Here is a 25,267-nt window from a genome sequence, read left to right as displayed (position 1 = left end):
TATTGTAATTTAAGGAATCATCTCCAATACTCCCCGCCCCGAAAACCCCCGGAATCCTTCTCAATAACCGGAAATTCCTTAATCGATGTTCTGATGATGGATTGCCCGGAAACGAAACATCGGAAGTCAAAAATAACGCCATTTTCGAAAATAACTCGACCTTGTTTACCTTATAACAGCATCACTTTTTACCTGAATCCTTTTTTTCGAAAAAACAAAATCTAGCTCGCGTACGCTGGATAATAAACAGTAGACAAAGTTAATCACGGGGTAGGTTGTAAAAACACACTATTTCTGACCGTGGTATACCAACGTTTCGACCTTTAGAACGGACTGGCGTAAATACGGAAAGCTTCGGTAAAGCAGTAAACCTTGAGCGTTATGTCGTGCTTGGTACCGAGTCGAAACCAGCAAGCAGTTTGCCCTGGGATTAAGTTGAAATTTTCATTTTACCTTCGGTAATTAGGTTTAACTTTGTATCCCCGTTTCGTATTTTAAAATTACATTTTCGTAATGTAATATACGATCGGGTTAGCTAGGAAACATTTCGGCGGAAAATTTCAGATGTTAGTGAATCGATCGATATAATAATATGCAAGGTGACCAATTTCGAGATAGATGAATCCAGGACTCTTAATAAATAAAAACAATATTTATATATATATTAAAAGAATATTTATTTTGAGCACCTAATGCTTTCAGAGTAACACCCTTTTTTAAAAGGAATTTGTAAAACTCCGAACAATTTTTTTCCGCTACCCCAAAAGTCGTTTAAAATTTTTAAAATTGAAAACACTCTTTCTTCCTCTGCATTAATTAGTACCGGGTGTGTAGAGTGCAAACACAACTATCAAAGATATATTTTTAAATCCCAGTTGCCTTTTGTACAATTATTAAAAACTTTAAGCCTTCGGACACACGGCGTTTGGGAGTTTCTGGATCTTGTGGATTTTACACTAAATGTAATTTAAATTTTCCCCATAAATAGCTTGGCAGAAGCAGTTCGTTTTCTTGAAAGTCCCCATTTTAATCCAATGGATTTTTGTTTTTTCTTTTTTACAAAGACCCAATAAAGAGAATAAAGAGATTTGGCATAAAAATTAATGAGTTCCGAAGGAAACACTCATTCTCTAAAATAAAACAATCTTTCATTAAACGTATCATATTACGTGGTGGACATGTAAAACATCTATTTTTAAGTTTTTGTTTTTTTTAATTAATTATTAACTTAATTAATTAAAAAAAAGTGTGATTTGGTTACTATTATGTTTTTAGAAATTTTCCTTAATTGATTTTTCATCAGTAAAAGTTTTACAAAATCCAAGTTCATTTGAAAGTAATATTTTTAATGATAAATTAAAAATCAGCGATTACTTGATCTACATATACATACACACAGCGAGTTAAAAATGTAAATATCTTGAAGAGGACTTAAAATACAAATATTGAACAATAATACCTTTTTTATTTAAAAAATATTCTGTCAGAAATTAAATTTAACCGGTGGCGCCTTCTATAAGTTATTTTTAAAATTGAAAAGGTAAGTAATAAAAATCGAAAATATTAAATTACCTTTATTTGGAAAATATTTTGATACAAAAATATTCCGTTATTCTATGGTATAAAAGCATGTATAAAAAATATAACAAGTTAACGAAGAAACTTTCTAAACATTTAACGTAGATTGTTTCCAAAAATGTTTTTGTTTGAAAGTCGTTTAAGAGCATGAACTGATCTAAGCTGGAAAGTCTATTGTAAGCTTTAATATCTCTCTCCCCTTTTTATAATATTATATATAATAATTGTAATTATTTATTAAAAAGTATTTAATAAAAAAAAGGTTACTGATATTTTTCTATCGATTAAAAAATGTGTTATTATTTATAAGATTTTCGAAAGCTATAGCTTTAGGCCAAATTCATAGAATAATAAATAAATTAATTATTGTTATATATTTTTTGGAATTGTTAAGTAGTCCATTTTACCCCTGGTATTACGTAAAGTTAAAAATGTACAAATAACCAGAATTTTTGATTATAATAACGAAAAAAAAATTGGTTAATTTTTGCCTCCTTGCCGCAGGGGTCCGCCTTTCCCCACCCTCCCCTATAGCTAAAGCAGCGTTTAAATTAGAAATCTTCTAGTAAAGAACTGAATCGCGGTTAAGATTGTTTCGTTGTTTGGATCTATTTTAATGGTTTTTAATTATTCAGTAAGTGAAAAGAATTAAGGACGAAACTTCAGCTTTCAATCGTAGAGAGTTTTACCATGGAAGCTAGATATTTTGCTGGAGAACATGCCACCGTTGTCCTTTCACTGACCACAAGAAGCAAACAACAATTTTTAAAAAATATAATTTAAAAATCAGATTTGCCGTTTGTCTAAAAACCTCTCAAAATGCTCGCACGCCAGGAGTTTACAGCAATCTATGCATATGTGCCACATTAGAGAAAGAGAACTAAAAATATCAACAATAGGAACGGAGTTTTAAGACGACGACAAATAAACTAATCAGTATTTATCGAACATAGTCATGACAACGTATATCAAATCTTAGTCTACAAAAGTAAAATTCTTGAAAGAAAAATCCGAGAATCCATAGAAATCGCACAACAACCCAACAATCTTGAGCACGACTCGGGGTTTTATTTCTCACTAATATGGAAATCAGTCAGCTTCGTCTCCCTCAGACAGGATAGAAGCTGGTACAGAGTAGAATACGAGCAAGTTTCAGTAAGCGGAGAGACGTTCAACCCTTTGAAAGTGTCTTTGAAAAATCAGGCTTTAAACTGGGCTGAGTTATGCTTGGGAATAGCGTATCCATGGCATGCGATTTTTTCAAGAAACGATCCTCATAAACGTTAATTGTTTTATCTTTCTCCTGAACAGTTTACTGTTTAGCAGCGTATATCCGAAACTTAGCAATTCACGATTTTAGTTTAGCGTTCACCAAAAAAAAAGGGAATCGCAAAATCGATGAAATCGGGGCATCGCAATAAAAGCTCCTATAAATTCTTTAATAAAGCTTTAACGCAGACGGTTCGCTCGAAAGCTTGCTCTATTTAATTAATGGAAGTTTATTGCCGCCGTATCCGTTTTTCCATTCGAATCTGGCACGCGGAAACTTCGTGACGAAGGCGTTATTATATTTTCATAAATAAGTCGAGTTCAATTGTTTTTTCCATTTACATTTTATATTAACGTTCCTTCTTCGCGTTTTAGAGCTACATACGAGAGGCAATTACCGGCAACACACTAAGATGGAAGTGCTCTGATTGCTTAAGTAATTATAGAGGGTATTCCAAACAGGATGGCCTAATAAGAATTTAGGTTATGGAATACGTTTTGACACGTTTACAACGTTGCATATCTACTTATGCAATAAAAACCTGGGAATTTCAGTAACAATGGATGTCTAAAGATATTTGAATGGGTCAACGAGTTTGGAATACGAGATTAGTCTCGGTATTTAATAAAATTATTGTAATAAAATGCCTTAAGACATATTACCGCAGATATTTTTTGTATCGTTCGATCCAGTCATTTGAAAATAAGAAACCTTTCAACATCACTATCCTAGACTCATACACAAATTTAGTTGCAGTTACCTCTGGTTCAGTGGTTCGAGAAGTACAAAAATAATGATAAAGATGACTGGGAGGTTCCCCTAAGTAATTGGTTGCGCAATAGCGGCCAAGATCCAGCCAACATTAAAATGTATCTTCCTGGTAACGAAAGCTAAGATGATTATCAAGAGGAAGTTATTTGCTGATAATTGTTCAACTTTTATTGGTTTTTACCTGAGATTTGATCATGTCCAATGTAGACCCGCTAAATTTAAATCTGACGAGCATTTTCCTCGATCACGGAAGATTTTTTATAAACAATTATCATACTTTAATTAGTACAAGAACAAAAAACGAATTAAAAATTACAAGTCCATTTTTTTTTGGAGTCGTAGTCGAAAAACTTCGTATAGTGGATTTTATTTGTATATTCATGGTATTCAGATTGATATTTAAAAAACATTCTCCGTATTTATTTAAAATTTTAACCGTACTGCTTCATCGTTTTTATATGCAACGATGGTAAGAGAATTTTCATTTGTTTTTCCTGATATTTCGATAATACAAGAACTTGTGAAGAAACTAAGACAAAGTCATCATTTTTATTGTAGTAAAATATGGCTAGATCTGATTAAAAGTCACCGTATAGAAAAAAAATGGCTCACAGTTGGTGGGTGAAAATATCAATGGCTCCAGATATGACTGGAGGTTAGTTAGGCTGATCATCTCACCAAAACATCCAATTGGCTCTATTGAGAAAGTGAGCGCTAAGCGGCTAGCAGGTCTATCGCGTTTCCAGATCGGCGAGAGGCCAATTTTACATCGCGCGCTCTCGCAAAAAAAAAGAAGACGAAGAAATTTAATTAAAAGGGCGCACTGATTGTAGTATGCGTAATTGATGATTGGAAGGTTGAGAAGCACATCGAGGATATCAAATTAGTATTGAGGAAAACTAAAAAATAACGAATTTTTTTACTCAAGAAAACTAAAGTACATATGTATTTTTACTTGTGAATTGTGAAGTTTATATAGATAGATAAGTTTTTAGTTTCGGTTTTTTAGTACCTATATTATTGTTTATTAGTTTTCTATTTTTATATAAAATAAAAATATGTAGATACGTACCTATAGATTTTTTTTTGTGTTTTTTTTTATAGCGTACTTCCTCTCATCTTCTGGTTCCTATAGGGTACTTTATAACCGGTGTTCACTATATCAAGAATTGGTTGGTTAATTTTATTGATCTGTCTTTCGTGCCGCAAAGAAATTAAGAGAGAAAGTACATTGGAAAATTCGTCGAATGTCTGGACCACGCAGTTTTCTGGAAAAAATACGAAGATTTCCTTCAAAAAAGTCTTAATTTTTTTTTTTTCACTTTAATTTTGTAAACCTGTATATATAATTTGGGGTTTTGGCAGAAGTTTTTTAAAAATGCCACCCTGTTTTGGTGGAAACTACAGTAATTGGTGCTATCTCTGTCGAGTTGCGACACATGGGCGTAATAGACATTGGCAGTATAGGAGTGGAAGCAGGTAAAATATTAACGCGACTTCTCTACTTGATTTTATCACCGACTATGCCATCGGTAATCGCACCGACTGTATAATTCTAATTCTATAATTCTAAGTACCTCACTACCTACCACTCCGGGGATCCCAGACAATCATCATAGATACAATACTAGTTTTACAATGATTCGTAACTCTTTCGCCTTAAGAAAAATTGGAGAGTATAAATGTTAAATATCTGATGTAGCTTGTTTCCTACGTTTTATTTGTGAATCGATTTTTTTGCCAAAAAAGAATGCAACCCTAATTGCACCTTGTTCGTGTTGGGTAAGTCTAGCAAATTACCTGGAAAATCTATCCAAGTAAAACGAGATGTACAATTTTCGTAACGACTTACGAACGACATGACCGTACCCCTTCAGAAAGCCACGCTTTCCTTTGTGCTTGGTCGGACTATTTTTCTTGCCCGCGAGCGGATTTATTACGATTTGGATGTGGGCGTGGCCCCATCTATTATTAAGGTCTTGCGGTTGTAGTCGAAAAAACCCGGCTTCTTTTAATTAAGCAAATGCGATAAAATTAAGCGTGTTTCGGTGGCCACATAATTGAAAGAAAAATTGATACTTTACATGCATAAGGCATTGATTATTTACACGATTTGTTGATTAATTATGCATCACTGTTTGCATCGACATTAAAGCAGCGAAATTTTTAAAATTATTCCTATTTGTTTTATATTTAAATTATTTTATATAGATTTATTCAAAGAATTAACCATTCCTAGAATCCGCATTTTTAACACAATGAACAACAAAAATAGCTCCAAAAATATATGAAGGAAAAGAAATAACTTACAAATTTAAGCATTCCTATTTAAAAATATTTTAAATGCACGTTGAACGTTTCTTAGAACAAGTGTTTAAGTTAATTAATAACGAAATAGGGTCAGTTAGGAAGATTCAAAATTATAAGGAACTGTTGTGTATTAAAGACGTTCAAATTGTTTTAAGTCAAAATAGGTTTGTGTACTGAAATTTCTTACATCTAATTTAATTAAATTAAAATTTTTATTTTTTTAATTTTTTTATTAAATTAATTAAAAATTTTAAATTAAATTAATTTAAAAACATGTATTTCGTAGTAACAAATTATGTTTTTGCCTCAAAGTGCTTCTCCAAAAACAAGTGAATATTGACTTCTTTTCTCCACTTATCACTTGGGAATATAATAAAAAGTAATACATGGATGTTTTTTTTCTCACTCGTGGTGATTAATTCCACTTCCAAAGTGTAAAACAAAGCAAATATGTATTTATTAGAAACTATAGCAAAAACAAATCAAAATGAATTATCGATATAAGCGTTTTATATTTAATTATACAACCTGAAAAAATATCAAAATTTAAGGAAAACTTAAAATAAAATATTGATGACGAAACCCCGCTGGGCGTGACAAATCTGGTTCTCAAGATTTTTATATTTCTACATAACACTGTTAAATTTTCAACAATATCGGCAAATGAATTACTGAAATATTAATCAAAATTTTGTTCAAATGAGAACGAAATTATGTCATATGAAGGAAATTTGCCTTCAAACGTTTTGCTTAGGAGTCATTCTCATCAAAACGGACGTTTAAATTCATCATAACATGTAGTGAATAGAGAGGTTTTATTTTCGTCAACAATCGTTTCATGGACGAAGGCATACGGGACGAGGAAAAACGGTTTTGTGCGAGACGTATCGTAATGGATGTAATTTGCATTAGGGGATGGTTACCCCTAAAATTTCTTGCGACCGGTCTTTTATATGAGATCGAGACCTTTAACGATGCCATCAGCAGAGCGCCGCCAGCAATATAAAAACTTTTATTTGCTGACTTCTCAATACTTATTTGCCCTCTCTGAGTGGTTTTCTTTTATTTTCAGTTCCATCATTGAAATTAATTGTACTAGGATTTATGTTTTGTATGTAAGAGTCAGCAATTTTTATAATGTGCTATACTGATTTTTTCCAGTCCTCAATTGATATGTTATTATTAATTACATTTTTTATCAAATTTGTAATACTGGGACAGGGCAACATTTTCTACTCTGACCATGCAATGATACGGAGGAAGACGTAAAACAGGGTGCCTAGTCTGTTTATCCAAATTATAGCACAAATACTGTCCTTTAATGGCGCATGAGTTTTGGACTTCCAAAAGTTGCGCTTTTTTGTAACTGAATTCAAAATAAATATCGTTCTCGATCAAATACTCCTGGATTTCAGTCTTTGCTGAAGCTGGTGCGTAAAAAGTAAAATATATTTTTTTTTCTAAAACTTCAAAGCTTAAAAATTTACGATACATGTTGATATTATTTTTTCTTCTTAACTCACCCAAGGATTCACACCCAAGTATCGGCATTCAATTAATTAACATCCCGTATATTTTTAAATGTATTTATGCTTTGAAGACGAACTGAATAATCAAAATAAAAATAATTAAAAGGGAAAACCACTCTCGTTGATAAAAAACAATCAGATTTTCTGCGCGTCCGCCATCTTGTCAAGAATATCGATTTCGAGAAGAACTGTTAACTTATCGTTTGCAACGTCATTAAAGTGATACTTAAACCCGCAGTAGTGGAAAGTCGTAAAAAAACAAAGACTTGAAATAACAATTCCTTTTACGATTGCGCGTGGCTTTGAAAAATAGATCCAATGGCCGACCAAATGGTTTTCCGTAATCTAGGTATGTACCTCCATTTTCTAAAAGAACAACGGCACAATTGCAATTCCAATTCTTTTGTTGCGGCTCTTTCTTTTCATTTCGTATATAGCAACCAACAATTTGTGTCCACCATTGAAATAGATTCCTTTAGATGAACAAGAATTAATAATATGTATTTTGTGACAAGATCCACATTTCAACTTGTAGACTAAGAACTTTTCAGTTTTTCGTGTTTTTTAAAAATTTTACAATGGTGTTTTCAATTATAAGATGAATCTTAAGACCAAATTTATTTGAAACTATTTTTTCGTTATAATCTTATCTTTGAAAGATGGTTCGTAGCTTTTTTTTAATGCTATACTGTGGAAGGTGGTATATTAAGTAGTCTGTGGATCAAAGGATAAAAGGCAGCCATTTTGTGTGTAAGGGTTAAAAATCTAATTTGTTCTGTAATTTAGTTATAGTTAAGGCCAGAAAGTCTACAGAGTGATTTAATTCCATCTCTATGGTAAATTTTATACCATGAATTTATGGGGTCAATATGATTCTGCAGTTGTCTTTCCGTTTCAGTGAAACAAGCAAAAACATCATCTACGTTTCTATACCAACAAAGAAATCTTTTCAATTTTCAAAAATAGGAAACCTTTTGAGTGACCAAAGCTTTGTCAAGATGGGTATATCGCACGGAACGTATGTATAATTGAATTAGTAAACTTAGGCGTGGGAGGCAGGGTTGTTTGTTCTTGGACACTTAAGCTATCTTTTAATATAAATAAGACTAAATATATAGCCTTTTTATAAATAACATGGAAAATCGTCCCAACTTTTCAAAAAAAAAAATTGAATTTTATTGCAGTAATTTTGTGTTTCTGAAAAACTACGCTGCGGGATTATAATATAGCGGAACGTATAGTATTCATCTTCAGCATCTAAAAGTAATACGAAATGCTATAGTTTTGGTTGTATAATTATGTGTGAAAGGCCCGAAATGTTACTGCTTTAAGTGAAAGTAAAGTGCTTTTTGAAACACCCCGTATATCCTAAGTGTTTCGTATTTTCATCAGTAACTGTCTAAGGAAAATAAAGGTATTGTTATTATTATTTGAGAAATGAATTGAAATATGTAAAGTGCGTTAGAGACGACATTCACCGGAAATGCCTATTATTTTTGAACCGTTTCAGATTTTTATCAATAATGGTGTGTTTGCTCGCATGTTTCTGAACCGTCACGTATAGGTAAGTATTGCGTGGACTAACTAGAGGCTCATCGATTGGCAGTGTATATATTCTGTGATGTTTCGTGACTATATTGGGCGTGTTATATTTCAATATGACCTCGCTTATTCCGGAAACCTTTACACCATTTGAAACACTTGGAATTTAAGGAGGAGCAATCCAGAGGCCTCCGCAGTAATGCATAAAATCTAGCCGAGTTTAAAGACGTCTAAAGGTTACATTTAGATTGAGCTATACCTTTTTTTTTCGGTATAATACAACTGAGTCATCAAAGTCTCCTATTCGAATTTAATGAGCGATTAAGGAGCGTAAGATTTCAATTTGCAATGCGTTATTAGACAGAGTATTAATCAATTATTTATTACCTTCGACCCTTTTTTTTTCACTATTTACCTTCACATAAAATGTCAATAGCGTGAATTGCCATACCATATTTGACAACTTATCTTTATCCGTCTCTACGTCATCACAAACTAAATTTATGACGTCACATGTGACTAAGGTTTGTTGATGATTCATTTGCTCCATGTTCCACAATTCCAATTTTTAAACTATCTGCTGCTTTGAAAAACAGAAATTAAAAAAAAAACGGGTAAATGCTACCCCACCTTGTGTCTGCGCTTGTCGCCTCATATTTATTTAGTGTTTGCTGACGTCGTGAAAGAAAAGTAGCTTTTTTGGTAATCCCAATTTTAATTTACTGTTGTTTCGACAGACAGCTGCGTCAGAGAAACAAAAGCACGTCATAGTTTTGAGATGAGTTTCGGCAGACTGACGAATATCATACTCGAATGTTACTTGAAACCTATAGATAGTTGCTAATTGACAATAATTGGTGGTTAACCTTGTAAGTATTTTAAGCAAAGAACGTGACGTTACGTACAACAAACTTACCGATCAGGTGATTTTCCACTGTGTTTTCCTCGGCAGGCGCTTTGCCGTCGTCGGTTGATTTTTCTTCGTTTTCTTTGTTGTTATCGTCGGCTTCATTTTGGGGAGCCGATTCTTTGCTCGAATTGCAGCCCATCGCGTTATCACTTCAAAAGCACCTTCAAATATTAATAGATTCTCATCTGATTAAAGATTCAACTGTTATTACACGCGTATAGTATAATAAATATAAAAAATAAATTATAAAACAATTAATATGTTTATTTTAACTATTATTTTTAATTATTAGCAAATACGTATTAATATTTTGGAAGCAGATACGGTTTAAACGTTGAAACCCTCGAAAATTCGGTTCGTTTTAAGGATTTTACGTACCTTGTCGGGAAAGACGACCGGAAAACCTCAGCTTTGCGGATAGAATTCGGGACCGCGCAACCCTTGTTGCATGAACACGACAAAACAAGGGAGTTTCTCCCGTTTATTTCATTCAAAAATTGTCCGTCGTCCTGACTTGCGCGCAAAATTCACGGCCATCCCCCATATCACGTTTTCCCGATGACTCACTGAAAAATTAATTCGAAATTCTTTTAAAGCCTGCGTATATGTATTCATTTGAACAGGAATAATTCATGCGTCGAATATCGACATTAATTGCTTAATAGATCGGGCATTATTAATGTGGCCGATTGTGAACTTTTCTAGGCAACCAAATATACTCTGGAGCACGATTTTTCCTTTCGTGTCTCGTTCACTTTCTCTTTTTTTTTTGAAGTGTTGATTTTAAACAATAGCAATAGAATTTCTATTTTAAAATTTGCTTCGTTTTTATTTGTTTTTGTACACATTGTCCATTACATATAATTGTGTTATGTGGATTGGAATCAAACGAGAACGAAAACTACTTCAGGTTTCGACAAGAAGACACAGTTAATCAGATGGACAAGATAAGCACTGAATTTCTTTCTATTTAATTGTAATCCCATGTGTGTTTATGATGTGTCCTAAAAGGATGTATTTTAACTCTCTCCTGTTCGCTTTCTAGGTTAATCCCCAAGTTTTTTTAGCATTTTCGAGAAATTTCTGTACCTCTCGGCTAAAAAGCATATTTGTTACTTTCCATGATGTTGTTTTGATTTTGTTACGCTCCATTTTTACTTTGTCGCAGTAAACTCCATTGTGAAAAAGGTGGTTTGCATAGTGTTTATTTAGTTTCAGCTGATGATTAGCCCTTCACACAAAGAAGAAGATATTCGTTGTTCTGTGAATGTAACCTGACGTTTCCCAGATTTGGCGAAGATTTTGAATTTGCTCCGTCAATGTCACGTAAACAAAAAGGGAATCATCGAACGAGACGACCAGATTATATTTGGCGAGTTTTCCTAGTCCAAAAATGTTAAGACTGACTACCTCATTATTGGTGAGTACTGTCAAGCCCAGTGACATGTTGCCATTAACCTAAAGTTTCATTTTAGTTCAGGTAAAGAAACTTCCGCATAGAACTGCAGGCTCCAACGGCTTATATTGAAAATTGAGGCGGCTGGATCATAAAGTGTTGCTGGCTTATTTTGATGGAGGGGCGACCAATTTCGCGGTATTAGGCAAAGCTCCCCATATATCGCGAAGCTTAGGCGAATAGAACGATCATTTTGCAATCGACGGAGAAGAATTTTGCCAAAATCATTTTGGCCATGTTGTTTACTATGAACTTGAGGGAAAAGTTGAGGTTAATAGTGTAAGTGTTGTGATTTAAGGAAGGATTTAAGATCAACACTGTCGGTGCTCACTATGGGATGAAAAAGAGTCAAGTCAGATCCCTGGGCTGGTGATATGAAGAATTTAGATTATTTTCATACCTGCCAGTGAGTAACATGCTTTATGTCCATTTAAATTTAATAATAAATTTAAATAAAGTAGTAGCAGAAAAAGATGGATGGCGACAGGCAAGGCACATGTTCATGCAAACACAGATGGATTTCCACAGGACATTCTCTGTGGCATCCAGCGTTTGGGTTTGGCCTCATTGTTGTGTTTGTGACTGGACCCTCTGTTGAAGTTTACTTATACATATATAATAAAACCTTTTTAAATCTTCTGGTTGTTGAAGCTCTCACTAAACCAGCTAGATTTTTACATTCGCTCAAGCGATTGTAGCGCCATCTTTCGTTAAATTGCCAAACTACTTAATTGAGGCGAGCGTCGTAGATGTCGCGCTTGCGCGATAGTACTGCCAATTGTGGACCTGATTAGTCGGACGGGGCGCCATCTCTTGTTAAGTTTCGGAACTAATTTGTTAAGGGGAATACCGGGCGATGGCACTTGACATAATGATGCCGCAATCTCTCGTTTAGCGGCGGAACTAATTAGTTGATACAAGCACCCATAGATGGTGCGCGGAACGAATTACTTGGGAACAGCACCGATAGATGGCGCGCGCGACCTCTCGTTAAGGTTCGGAACCAAGTTGTTGGAGGTAATACCGGCAGATAAGGCTTCCACCAGACTGTGGCGACACCTCTCGTTAATCAACGGAACTAATTAGTTGAATCGCATCCGAAAGTAGGACTATCTCTCATTGGGTATCAGAACAAGTTAATTCTTAAATTATCGGATCTTTAAATTCATTAAATTAGTTATTGAAAAAAAATACGCATCTTGATAAGATTTTATTTTATATAATATATAATATAATATCCAACTTTTTCGGTCTTACGGAAGGAGTAACTAAATCAAGAGCAGGAACCTTTGCACCCCATGTTGATGTCCTGTGTTCTGAGTTTCAGGCCTAAACATAAAGTCGCCTAGAGAAAAGACATTTTTCATAAATGTATTAAGATTTTTTATTTTCCAGAAAATTTGCACTCGTATGTCGCGTAGGAGCGGTAAGAAACGTTATACCTTTGCGCTCGTATGCCGCCGTATAGGCGGCACACCATGTGCCAGCAGGTTGGCCGGTCTATCATTCCCTAAACTCACTTCTAATATTTATAAATTGCTTTCTTGAACCCTCGTTAAATAAAAGATAACATGATATTTTTCAAAGCAACTTCCACTCGCGAAAGGACATATACACGAGTGCCAAGGGTTTAATTTTAATTACATCTAAATGATGCGATAATTGTGAACTTTTCAATGTCGCCATTCTTTGTGGTACAACACTGCCAGCTTTTAATGTATATTCCGTTCCTGTAAGGTGTGGTTTCTGCATATTACTGTCTATTACACAATTTTTCAAAAAAACCTTCACATGCTACTATACTATTTACAAATCTTCTGGATTCCTTCTGCATCGGTTGTTGATGAATCCAAATTGCTGATATGCTGGCTTCTTAGCTCAACTTGAGAGTTTCAGTTAAGCTCTGAAGAAGCCAGCAGGATGAGCAAGCAAATAGTAATTGATCCCCTATATGTGATTTTTACTTTCGGCGATGTATGTATGTAACTCGAAAATAAACAAAATGTGTTTAAAAATACTTGGAGAGTTGCAGTTTAAAATATTAAAATTTAACATTTAAATTTGTATAACAACTTCTGGTTCTGTGATCATAAAGCTATTAGAAAATATAGTGGCCCTAGTGAAGTAAAAATTGATGCACGGCAGGAGGCTATGTCATTTTTATACAGATGGAAATGAACTGCGGCACATGCCTCTAAATGTCACCCACCAACCTGCGCTTTGCGCCACTTTATTTTGAAACAGTCTACACTTTTTTGCCAGAAGACTTAATCTGAATATATTTTGAGAAAATACTGCCGAAAAAATGGTGCATTTTGGATATTGAATCCTGTAAGGTTATTTTTTAAAAACGAGATAGACCCTCTAAAATTTTGTCGTATTGTTGCTTCATAACTTCCAGTATTATTAGCATTGGGCAGGGCCTACATCTCTAGTATTTGGATGGTTTCACCCACTAACCTGCAGTTTCGGCCATTTTCCTTCTAAGCAGCCATCTTATTTTCTCAGAACATTTAACGATATTTGGGCTTATTTTGACAAAATACTACCGTAAAAATACTACATTAAAACTGAAAACTGTCGAATTGAAAAACTGTCAGCGACCATGTTGACTGTTGAAGTGAACAAAAAGCCGCGTGTTTAGTTGGAGTGAACGCAGCCAAGGAAAATACTGTAAAAACGTCACAGTCGTACAATTCAAATGCCTTATTGGAACAAGTGAAAAACGAAAAAGTTTAGAGCAAACAACAAGTTCATCACAATCGCATATGGTCACGCCAGCTTCCAAAATTGGCAGCAGATTATACCAACTTCTAATTGAACTTAAACATTATGCTTTTTATATTTACCGAAGAGATATTATTATTTAAAAAATAAAGCAATGTGAAGTCGCAGCGGGAACCGGCTATATCGCCCGCAAATAATAAATGCTAATAACTCCCAGGTGATTTTACAATTAGGCTGATGATATTGTTCGACCCTAGGCAACATAATCCTTAAACTTGTAAAATAATTTCCACTCACCGGAGAAGTGAGATTGCATAACATTCTTGCATGTTCCACACAGTCACCGGCGCGTAATTTTAATTAAACATCTTGCTACAGCTTTGCGATGTCCCGACTATCTTGGCGGCGAACAACATTTCAACACTTTCATTCATTTTCGTCGCCAAAGCCAACTGTTGCAGATTGCGATATTTACTTGGTATCGAGACAAAAGTACTTGGTATCAAATCGAATCAGCCTCACCAAAAAAAATAAAACCGAACGCATCAGACAAACATAATCTCTATCTGATCTATGGTGACGCGTTGTCTCGCGCCAGCCAAGTCGAACTCGTCCGACTTCACTCGGCCGAGCCCGTGCCAAACGCGAGAAGGACGTCCGCCCTTCATTTTTTTTTCCATTGTCAACAAACATAAATTGTCAAACATACAAGAAATTGCTTACGAATAATTGTATTTATTGTAATCATCAGCTTATTATTCCAATGTTATCATGGAGTTTTTTGATTAAAGTACGTGCATAACGTGACGCAAACCTTTATTCTTTTCTTTCTTAATTTTGTTTTAGTTATTGTCCTTCAAAGTTCATTGTTAGTTTCCTTAAAAAAAATAAAAAAATAATAAAGTGCTAAAAGTATCGATATGAGTAGGTATCGATACTTTAAGAGTATTTATTTGAGTAGCATTGAAAAAAGATTTGAGTACTATCGAAATGAGTAGGTATCGATACTTTAATTGTATCGGAACATCCCTATTCCAGATCTACAAAATACCACGATTTACGTGCCGATTTCTTCTTCTTCATTTATTTCATGGGCAATTTTACCAACGACTCACCTTCAACACACTCCGCAACTGTGATGTCGCAACCTATCTGAAGGTTCTAAAATCTAAAACGGGAACAGTAGAATTATATGTGCGACAAAAAGGTTTCATACAAAAGTTGAACTACTTGTTGAACTTGCAAAATTATTATTAAAACAAAATACCACCTCATTGGTTTTCACTGATAAATGGGTTCATAGACGTAAAAGAAGAAGAGTAACCCCAAAATGATCAAACATTTGTGTAACTTTATGCGGTTTTAAAAGTTTACGTCGTCTGTTTAAACATGACTGAAACTAATATTATTTTACCGCCTAACAAGCAAATGGATGTCGAATTCGAATTTTCCCAGAGTCCCAATTTGTACGATCATTTAATGTTTTTGAATTTTAGTCGGGAAGGTGAGAAGCATTGCATTTCTACATAATACTTTCCTATCTTCATTTTATCTTCTAGGACGTGCGATATTGGGTAGTTCAGATTTAACTGGCACATTTTGGGAGGGAACTCTCTTTTATTATGAAAATGTGAATGACCTGATAGATTTTAAACATTCCAAATATTATATTCACATGACAGCGTCTGACGCAAAGTTTATAGATGAAGAAACGGTACAGTGGGTTTTATTTGCAATTATCAAAGATCCGTCGACATATTGTTGCAGATAGCAATTGCAGAGGACGCAGCAATTTTAAATATTGTTACACTTGACGATTCAAGCACAATGAAACCAATGAACTACTTCCGTCATTTCAAAAGGATCCCTGAAATCGCAGTCTGGGAAAAATCTACAAAAATCTTGTCCTGCTCAGGTCGTTGCGTAACTGTTTGGGATGTAAATAGCAGCGATAAAAAGCCCCACTTCATTTCACAGTAAGTCTTGACATTATTAAATTTAACAAAATTTTGTGTACCTTGGTTTGTTGTTTAAAACTAGGAATTTACATTTGGATGATGTAACCACAGTGGACACATTTAAAATGGATGCTAGCCTATTTGTTACTGCATCAGCGGACAGAAAAGCATGTCTCTGGGATATTAGGTGTGAAGTGCCTCCCTTAGGTAAGGATTAGAGGTCCTCAAGGTTTTGGCAGAGAGAATGTAGTCAAAATACAAGGGTTTCGAAATATGTTTTTGAAAATTTGAAACCCTTAAACTGTTACGTTTCGTAGTCAAAGTGAAAATGACCAATATTTTATGACCTGTTGAATATTTGGCTATACCTATGAATTTTGACATTGCTGATAACATTTCTTTTTAGTACTCTATAGCAACGAATTCAGTAGTCTGGTTCAAATATGTGTTAATCAAAGGGATACAAACTACCTCGCTGTAGGAACACAAGCTGGTGATCTATACCTAATCGACAAAAGAGAGCCTGAGGATTTCGTGGCCACATTGCCTTGCTTTGAAAGTACCATAAATTCTTTATCATTTTCGGATAGAGGCCATTTAGGTGTTTGTGGTGATACTAGTGAAGTGATTGTCGTAGATTGTTTGGATTCTAAATTAGAAAAAGTGTATTCGAATAAAGAACATAAGGGACACGTGAAAGGGGTGCAGTGGTACCGGGATACGTTGTACTCTTGCGGATTTGGAAAGAAGCAACTTATGAACCACACCGTAAATCAAGTACTTTGATCTGTTGACTAATTAATAACAATTTGGGAAACAATACAAACTAATTTTATATTGAATATGGTTTTATTTCTATAAATCCAAAAACAGTTTTCTCTTTTACATATCATGGTGCAGCGTTTAGGGAACTAAAGCCCTACTGAAAAAATTAGTAATGAAGTTTACACCCTATGAAAGTTTAATGAAAATAAAAGGGGAACAGACAGTTTACATATTTCGTGTTTTATTACTAATGATGAAGCTAACCGTTTTTAGTGTTCTAGAGCAACGGTACTACTTATATATATCCTACATTGGTGGGGTGAACTTTCCAAAAAAAATTCCTACATTTTTTGATATGACAATTGCCTAAAATCTAAGTTTTCAACAATCTAAAGCTTGAACTGAGTGGTGGGTGGAAATAAATTGGCTTTGTTTTAAGTCTTCCTGACGCGCATTGCTCCGCGAGTCACATGATCATAAACAACCTATCAAACGTCAGGGGACAAAAATTAAAGTGTATTTATTTTATTGGTTGTTCAGAGTCATGTGACCGGCATGAACCCGTGTTGCTGGAAAGTTTACCTCATTATATATTTATTTGCTATTTCTTATAGTCGTTTTTATGAGCCGCGGGTATAGTTCTTATAATTTGGCAAATTTAAAGCACTGAAGTATCAAACCCGACAAATTTTTCGTCTTTAAGCCTTCAAGTCGGGAATTTCTGTCGCTGGTGTGGTGTGCGCTTAACAATCTTACATTTTCTGAAAATTGTGTACAAAGAAAGTTTGGCAAACACTTTATATACATATAAAGAACACGGATGCTGTCAGTAACATTGCACCAAACTAACAGTTTACTGATTCGACAGGTACCAAAAATTATTGTCAATGTTTTTACATTTAACTTTTTAGATATCCAATTGAAGTGTGTATTTTTTAAAATTTCAACGGTTTTAACGATAAAAAACGTAGCGAACAATTTGAATTTCGTCCAGCACTTGTTATCCGGACGTAGGTACCTGGTCAACGAGTACGTGCTGCTTTCCAGACTTTCCAACGCAATGTCGCTGATTAATCCGATACAATTTTTTTTTTCGGCATAAATCGGCCTACGTATATTCGTAATATGTACATTAAATAAAGCAGTAATACCAAAGCACCTTGGTCTTAAAATGTATAATCTCTCGTTTTGGTCTAATCTAGAAAAATATATGTATATTATATTCACTTAGGGATAGATATGTTCAAGGTTTGTTTAGCTATATAGATTGTTATTGGACCACACTGCAGTCTTAAACCTAAGAGACCACGATAACCAATTATAAATATATGTACACCGAGGAAAAGTAAAATGGACGGTATTTGCTATGATGATGCTATATACCATGAATATAGTTAGATAAGTAATTATTATTTTAATCTCGTCGAAATTAAATTGGCCAATATTTAACTATATTCAGTAATAGGTCAAGAGAAAGCGACGTTTAATGAAAATGAATGTAATTTTTTTTTTCAAAATGATAATATCGCTTGCTCTTGGTCTACCTATATTTACAACCATACTAATTAAGCGTTAAGTAGATTTAAAGAAACGTGTTTTAGAACAGGTTCAGTCTATAATTCACGCAAAATAAAAAGAATTTGGATCTACTGACGAACAACTAACAAATAACTTACTAAACCTCAATCTCGTATTTACAAGGAGTTTTCACGCAGACTCTTGCAAGTATATACAGGACTCATTACGTTTTGCATTAGCAGAAAAACTGGCAAATTATTTATATTAAACAAATGTGAAGTTGATGTTTTTTTGTAATGTGCCCGAATTTTATAATGGCATGAGAATTATAAGAGGGTAATAAAATATTAACCGGCAGTTAAGAGCCATTTGATTTTATTGTTCTCTTATAATTTTAGCCATAACGGTAATTAGGGTAATTTTTTACATTGTATTTTAAGTTTTCTTAATCGGCATCCCAATCAATAACAATAGAGAGAAGAAAAGTGTGTTAAGGCCTAATGTGGTACCAAGAAAAGTGAGTTACTTATAAAAAAAAATGTATACAGGTTTGTATAGTGAGGTCGGGGAGAGTTTACAGCCATTTTTTTCTAAGACTGCCGCCTCTCTTACCCCACATAAGGTTATATCATACTATGGTCCCTTGAAGGTTCTGAGGATCGCTTGCTGAAAGAAAATTAATAAATATATATTCTTGAATATCCAAAATATTAATATTTTTTCGCACTATTAGATTTTCTAACGCGATAGATAATGTTCTATTTAAGGTTATGTTGTATTCCTTTTATGCTTGTGATTATTGATTACATAGACAAACTTAAAATAACGATAAACTTTTTAAAAATATTGTTAAATGTGTGATGAAGAATCTAATGTACAAATATTTATAAAAGAGACTTTAAAAGTATGAAAAAATCTAGAATAGATCTCAACATCGTACGATTTTTCTTGGAATCAAACTCAGATGGGAACTCAGAGACAATGTATAGTGTGTCTTAAAGTATATCGTCTCGCCTTCTGTTACTAAATGTAATTATGACGTTCATACCGATTATTAGTGGTTAAATAGAACAGGCAATAGTTTATGCCCTTGTCATTAAATGCAAAACGAATCGTAAAAAATATGTGTGAATGTTTAATAAGTAGTGAACAAGATGTACTTTGGATATACTGAATAGTAACCTAAAAATTACTAATTGTATTCTGTTATAAAATGCTTTTTTTAACTTTACAGAATATTCTAAGTATAAATTTTAATACTTAACGTAGTTCAATGAGTTAGCACCTGTTAAGTGTAAACATCGCGATTTGTGTATAAAGAATATAAGTTCATACATCTAAATATTTTAAATTACAAGAAGAATCTATATGTGCATTAACATGAACAAATCTATCTTATGGTAAGGCAATTATTTTTTAAAACAACGGGTTTAAATATTTTCAAAAACAAAACCGAACTACAAAATATAACTCATTTTTACAATACAAGAAATAGAGATAAGGGAAATGTGATAACAAATAAGTGTTGTAAAAAACAAATAGGCCAAAGATCTTGCACATTTTTCCAATTTCCTAGATGAGGATTTAAGGCAGAGATTCATAATTTTAACATCATCAAGTACTTGCAAAAAATATCTCGAAACATCTGTAAGCCTCGAAACAATAAACAACTTAATAGATATAAATGCACAAAGAACAAAATATCAGACAAAAATTATATAATGAATGTCGAAAATAAAAAGACCAAGAATTACATGTAAGATTTGCTTGTTTTCAAATTCAAATTTAAATTAAACTTGTGTTTAAAAATTTTATATTATGTATTTTACATAAATTATGTAGCAATTCCTTGAAACATTTATTAACGTCAGCAAAAACCGACGCAGGTGGAAGTCAGAAGTTTTGTAAAAAGTGTTTTACATCTTTCTCCATATCATAGTATAGCCTACTCCATTGAAGAAATTCCCAATTCAACTCGTCGAGACAAGGAAAATAAAGTACCGCACATTTGAAAAATTGAAGATTCTTAGATTTGCATACAAATGACACAGAAGCCGCTGTAACTAATGTTAATGACGACTCCACGAGTGAAAAAGAATGACAATGAACATAGCACCTTAAAATTTCGTCATTGATGCTCTTTCCGGGTATTTTATTGTCTTCGCCAGGTTATTTCGATAGCTGCTGTGAAAAACCAAGACGATATACTTCGAGACAAAGTATACTAACCTGCAGGCGTAGGTAATGCCACTTGGGGCGTCGGCATCGGCTCGCCGTAAGGCGAAATGTTGAATCCGAAATTTGCCGGTTGTCCCAACGATTGCAGGCTCAGAGTACTGCCGGTACGTATCGACGGACCCAGAGTCGGATTCACCAGTAGCGCCGTATTGCTCGATATGATCGGCGGACTGTTTTCTTCCGGTGGCGTCACCTCGAGTCCGATGCTGTCGTTCAGGGCGATTTTTATCGGATTTTGGAAATTGGTGGAGAAATGGGACAAGCCGATGTCCTCCAAGCTGCTTTTTCTTTGGCCCGTACCGACCGCAGGTAAACCTTGCCTCAGCGAATTCGATCTCCTCAGCAATATGTCGTCGACCACTCGTAACGAGTTCGATCTTCCTCGTTGGTAAGTGTTGACGGTCGGACTGTCCGGCAACGACAACGAGTTCGATTTGGTAGTGGCCAGTGGCGGCGGTCTCGGCGATTGATATCCGGTTAAGCCGAGACCCGAACCTCGTCGCCCGCTTAATTGAGCGCTGTTGCTCAGCTGCTGGAGAAGGTTTTGCGAGCAGAAACTAATGTTTGATTTTCGTCGGCTGTTGTGTCGTTCGAACGTTTTCTGAGCGGAAAACGGACTGGGCCGCACCAGGTATCTAAAAGTGACTCATTGTTTTAGTTGGTGGTCCTCTCTGACAAAATTATTATTACTTGAAAGCAAACGATATTGCACACAATAAGGGGTTTTAGTACTTTACTTTGTGTCCATTTTCATCTTTCCAATTAGTTCAGAGGTGGTGATCCAAGTATCATAATTTCGCAAGAATATATAAAACAGACCTGTTGTTCAGCACCGAATATTTTTATTAGTGTCTAGTAGCAGTAGGTTGACATGTGGCAGGGCACGCAAGATTCTGGGCGTTACCTTGGATGACACTCAGACCACATTGGCCAGCTAAGTAAAAATCTTTCACGTCAACTTCGCAGAATGGTGAGTTTTGATGTATTTTGATACTTTGGCTTATTTAACTCGCGTATAAACTATACCACCATACTGTGGGATAACTCCTCTTATGTCATTAAAATATTTAGGATGCCAAAAAAGGCAGTCCGGACAATTACAAATTCAAATTTTAACGAACACTGAAAGCCATTGTTTATTAAACATAAAATAATGACGGTTCCATGTATATATTTCAAAGTGTTCTTGAGATACACTCCAAGACCGACCAAAACTCTCCTTATATAAAATTTTATAACGCATTGCCACAATCTTTTAAACGAAAAACATTTTAAATACAAAATTAAAAGTTTTCTTCTAAGTAAGGGCTATATAGCGTTGGTGAATTTTTTGAAGAAAACATCGGTAATGACGTGTGGCGGGGTGTTGTGCATTGATTGTATGATTGTTCTGTGCTATATACATATAAATTTATTTTTTATTTGTTGTCCTGTTAGATTTTATTGTATATCTAGATTTAGTATATTGTTATATACAATTGTATGTTAGCATATACTTACATATATTAAAATTTTTTTTTCTTTTGTATGACTTGCTACAAACAGTGATATATAAAATAGTCAATAAACCATCTATCTATCTATCTATTTTTAAGATCTTTGGCTTCAAAGAGGCATATCAATCAGTAGGTATCAGATCAGTATTTTAACTAGGGCCTTCAGTATTGATACTCTTCAAACCAGAAGATTTCACAGTGATTTAATTTTTCTCTTGAAGATTCTGAATGACGATATTTCGTTCTGGTTTCTAGCTGTTATACTGCTGTCTTTCTCTCTCTTTGCCTTTCATGAATGTAAAGTTTTGTAAATTGGTTAAACCGTAAATAAATAAATTAGTACAAAGTTTTTTGAAGCTGGAAAACATGGTCTAACTGCCCCCCCCCCCCCCCGCCCCCGATACGATATCCATTCCATAAAAAGAAATAATTTTGTAATGAAATCAATGGGGAACAATGAAATGAAAATTGATTGGATCATTCTGTATGTGTCCTTTGCCTACCTAACAAAGTTTTATTACTCCGTCCTTTTCTGAAATAGACTTTAAAAACACCGTTTTGGATAAAGCACCCAAAAATGTACTTTTGACCCATTGGTCATTGACTGGGATTCGAACGGAAATTTTTATTTTATTAATCATTCTAGCAATGACTTGTTTCCTCTAATTCAGTTAATACTTACATGATGTCGCCTTCCTCTAGTTTAAGATCACAGCTGGGGTTTATGATGACGTAGGACAGGCTGTTGCGTTTTTCGCTGACGTCGTTGTAGTCGATGGTCGGCAGATTGAGGCTTTCCATGCGCGACCTCACCAGATTCGCGATCTCGGCCCTCTCTATCTGCTGATTGTGGTTATCTTTGGCTTCGTCGCCCATATTTACGGAATACTAAAAAAACCGGTATCGTTTGTACCTTGGTTACATTTTTGGCAAGACTCGTTCGGGTTGGTTTATTAAGATCTTAAAGTTAAAGGCAACTTTGAGAAAGGGGAAGGCACTATTAAAGCGATGCAACTTGATTCTTTGGGTTATGCTAATAATTAATTCGTTAGCAATATTTTGTAATTTTAGAGAGTAAACAAAACTCACCATAGAGCTACGCCTGTTAGAACAACCGAGACAATTGGTCCCTTCCTTGGGCCGATAAGTAACACCTACTCTATCCGGACCCAAATCCTCGTCAAGCTAGCATAAAGAGGCCAACTAGTTTATATAACGTGCACTACAACGTATTAACTACGTATAGGCAATGCTCAAGAATGGTTTGATAGTTGAAAAAGTATCGCTTTCATTTTTGAACATTTGACATACAGGGCGTCCCTATAAAAGTTTTCCCAACAAACCTTAGTCTCCGAATAATAAAGAGTGATGTATAAGAAAAATAAGTAATGTATAATATAAATATAATGAGTAATGTATAAGAATAATAAAAAAAAGAAAATTTTTTACTATTTCTCCCACATATCTGAGGTCCAATTCTTGAAATTTGAGAACGAAGATCTCCTAAAAACATATACTCTGGCTTTGTCACTGTTATTTACCTTGCAACTAAAATTACAGTCGTAGTTTTACACAGCTTGGCGGTTGCTAAGTTACCAACCGAGAAAACACTACAGGGACGCCCTCTATAGACGATTAAGCAAAAAATGTTGGAGTATAGTAAATCGGGGTGGCAACGAAAATCTTACCTGTGTCGAATGTCATTAATAAACGAAGTTAATAGTTTAAACGAGAATGTTATTAAAGACAAATCGCGTTCCACTAGGAGTATAAAAGTTACGTGCAGTAAAGTCATGCCTGTAAATATAAGGGTCAGATTACTTGTTAATATCGACGTACATCGAAAAATCGAAAACGGTGTAAATTGTGGTGAATGCGGTGCACGAAAGTGAACACCAAAAACGTGAAAAGTACGGAACCTGACCCTGATAATTGCGGTATTATGGAAAAGCGAATTTCACTTTTGTACGTGTGTGCATCGGTGACATTTTTCCGAAATATATACATTGATAAACGTATACCGTTGCCTTTATTTATTGTTGAAAATTTAAATTTAAAATAATAATAATTAATAATAAGCAGTTCACTCATTCGAATCCTGCAGTATTGGTATTGATATTTCAACATAACCAGCCGGAACCGTCAAAAATCACGATCTAAGATGCATACCATTGCCAAATTTAAATTCTTCATGAACACGCAAGCAAATATTTATGTTAATTATTAATTTATTTAATAAGAGTAAGGAACGTTTCACTATTTTATTTATGCACTAAAACAGTTTTACGGAACGCCTAATGCTTCAAATACAAATCCCAAAACCCTTTTTTGGACAAGATAAAATGTATGACCATGAACACGATTTTGTGAGGTTATTTTTCTTTCGTCTTCTTTTATGGGATCGACTTTGAGGTTATAGAAATAGACCGTTTTTATAAGTTCGATAAAAAACTCAAAGATCACTTCATCAGTACAGAAACGGTTCTCAAATAACTCAAACATAGAATTTCGGTATCTAGTAAATTGGGTTATAGAAACCAGAATTTCTAGTTGACGTAACCACAGTTCTTTAAAGAATTTTCGTTTGTTGCCAAATTTGTGTGTGTTACTTATTTCCATTCATTTTGCTCGCATTCTGTGCACTTGTGCACATTTTTGGTCTTTAATATTTAAAGAATTTAAAATGACTGATACCTATAATTAATACAATAATATTGATGATGGTCAAGAACTGAGAAACTTTATGGCAAACTAGGTTAGGTCCTAATAGCATTCATATGATCGTGAGTTGGTAATCCTTTTACTACTGTCATAAGTGACACTGTTTCATGATCATTTTGAAGCACCTACAATTGATATACCCGACCACATCGTTTTGGCAAATAATATTGCTATTGCTGTTACATTCTATGGAGGCCCTGCCTATAAATATGCGCATGCGCATTTGAAAATTTGTTTTTAACCAATGGCAGTTATAAGCGTTCGACACATAAGGCTTCGCGGCTCCCAACAACCAACATGGCCGCCCCCAGGTCGTCAATGTTTGGATGCTGCATTTTTACGTCAGTATTTTCTCAAAATATGTCGAAATCCCATTAAATTTTCAGGCAAAAAAGGAATTAAGGTGTAGAAAGTGTTGTTGTTGCAGACGGATCGGCGACCTTAGTATAATTCTGTAAGCATTTTAGAGTTTTGGTTC

The 25,267-nt window shown here is 34.4% G+C and overlaps 3 protein-coding genes and 1 long non-coding RNA gene across 16 annotated transcripts in view; 2 read left to right on the top strand and 2 right to left on the bottom strand.

Moving 5' to 3' along the window:
• The window catches only part of LOC132697679 (uncharacterized), a 54,134-nt gene extending 43,701 nt beyond the window's left edge, over nt 1-10,433 (bottom strand). Inside the window, exons 1-2 of the mRNA XM_060663223.1 lie at nt 10,289-10,433; nt 9,917-10,059 (exon numbers count right to left, since the gene is read on the bottom strand). Of these exons, the coding sequence (XP_060519206.1) occupies nt 9,917-10,049 (133 nt within the window). The 5' untranslated portion in view covers nt 10,050-10,059; nt 10,289-10,433. The remainder of the gene's footprint in view (nt 1-9,916; nt 10,060-10,288) is intronic.
• A 324-nt stretch (nt 10,434-10,757) lies between these two features.
• Nucleotides 10,758-11,983, top strand: LOC132698325 (uncharacterized). The gene is made up of 3 exons (XR_009618361.1): nt 10,758-11,330; nt 11,386-11,772; nt 11,825-11,983. It is a non-coding gene; the product is annotated as an uncharacterized LOC132698325 (long non-coding RNA).
• Nucleotides 11,984-15,406: 3,423 nt separating this feature from the next.
• On the top strand, nt 15,407-16,901 carry LOC132698554 (uncharacterized). The gene is made up of 5 exons (XM_060664711.1): nt 15,407-15,597; nt 15,653-15,807; nt 15,861-16,069; nt 16,134-16,258; nt 16,458-16,901. The coding sequence occupies exons 1-5, from the start codon at nt 15,483-15,485 to the stop codon at nt 16,835-16,837; spliced, it is 984 nt and encodes a 327-aa protein (XP_060520694.1). The 5' UTR covers nt 15,407-15,482; the 3' UTR covers nt 16,838-16,901.
• A 19-nt stretch (nt 16,902-16,920) lies between these two features.
• Nucleotides 16,921-25,267, bottom strand: part of LOC132698552 (potassium channel subfamily T member 2) — a 346,214-nt gene continuing 337,867 nt past the window's right edge. For 8 of the 13 annotated variants that reach the window (XM_060664697.1, XM_060664700.1, XM_060664699.1 and 5 more), the window contains 4 exons: nt 23,158-23,253; nt 22,751-22,956; nt 20,564-21,207; nt 16,922-19,000 (listed from right to left, as the gene is read on the bottom strand). In XM_060664697.1, coding sequence (XP_060520680.1) covers nt 18,963-19,000; nt 20,564-21,207; nt 22,751-22,956; nt 23,158-23,253 — 984 coding nt within the window. In that variant the 3' untranslated portion in view covers nt 16,922-18,962. Of the gene's footprint in view, nt 19,001-20,563; nt 21,208-22,750; nt 22,957-23,157; nt 23,254-25,267 lie in introns of all 13 variants that reach the window. The other 5 variants (XM_060664706.1, XM_060664702.1, XM_060664703.1 and 2 more) reach the window with 2 other exon arrangements.

Source organism: Cylas formicarius, unplaced genomic scaffold (genome assembly GCF_029955315.1).
Source record: "Cylas formicarius isolate icCylForm1 unplaced genomic scaffold, icCylForm1.1 PGA_scaffold_2__14_contigs__length_35257938, whole genome shotgun sequence".
In the NCBI taxonomy this organism is placed as follows: domain Eukaryota; kingdom Metazoa; phylum Arthropoda; class Insecta; order Coleoptera; family Brentidae; genus Cylas; species Cylas formicarius.
Note: the sequence above shows the minus strand (reverse complement) of the source record. Positions and strands in the feature narration are given on the sequence as shown.

Coding starts and splice junctions, on each gene's coding strand:
- LOC132698554 (XM_060664711.1), top strand. CDS start 15,483: ATGACTGAAACTAATATTATTTTACCGCCTAACAAGCAAATGGATGTC. Junction 15,598..15,652: donor TTTGAATTTTAGTCGGGAAG/GTGAGAAGCATT, acceptor TTTATCTTCTAG/GACGTGCGATATTGGGTAGT. Junction 16,070..16,133: donor AAGCCCCACTTCATTTCACA/GTAAGTCTTGAC, acceptor GTTTAAAACTAG/GAATTTACATTTGGATGATG.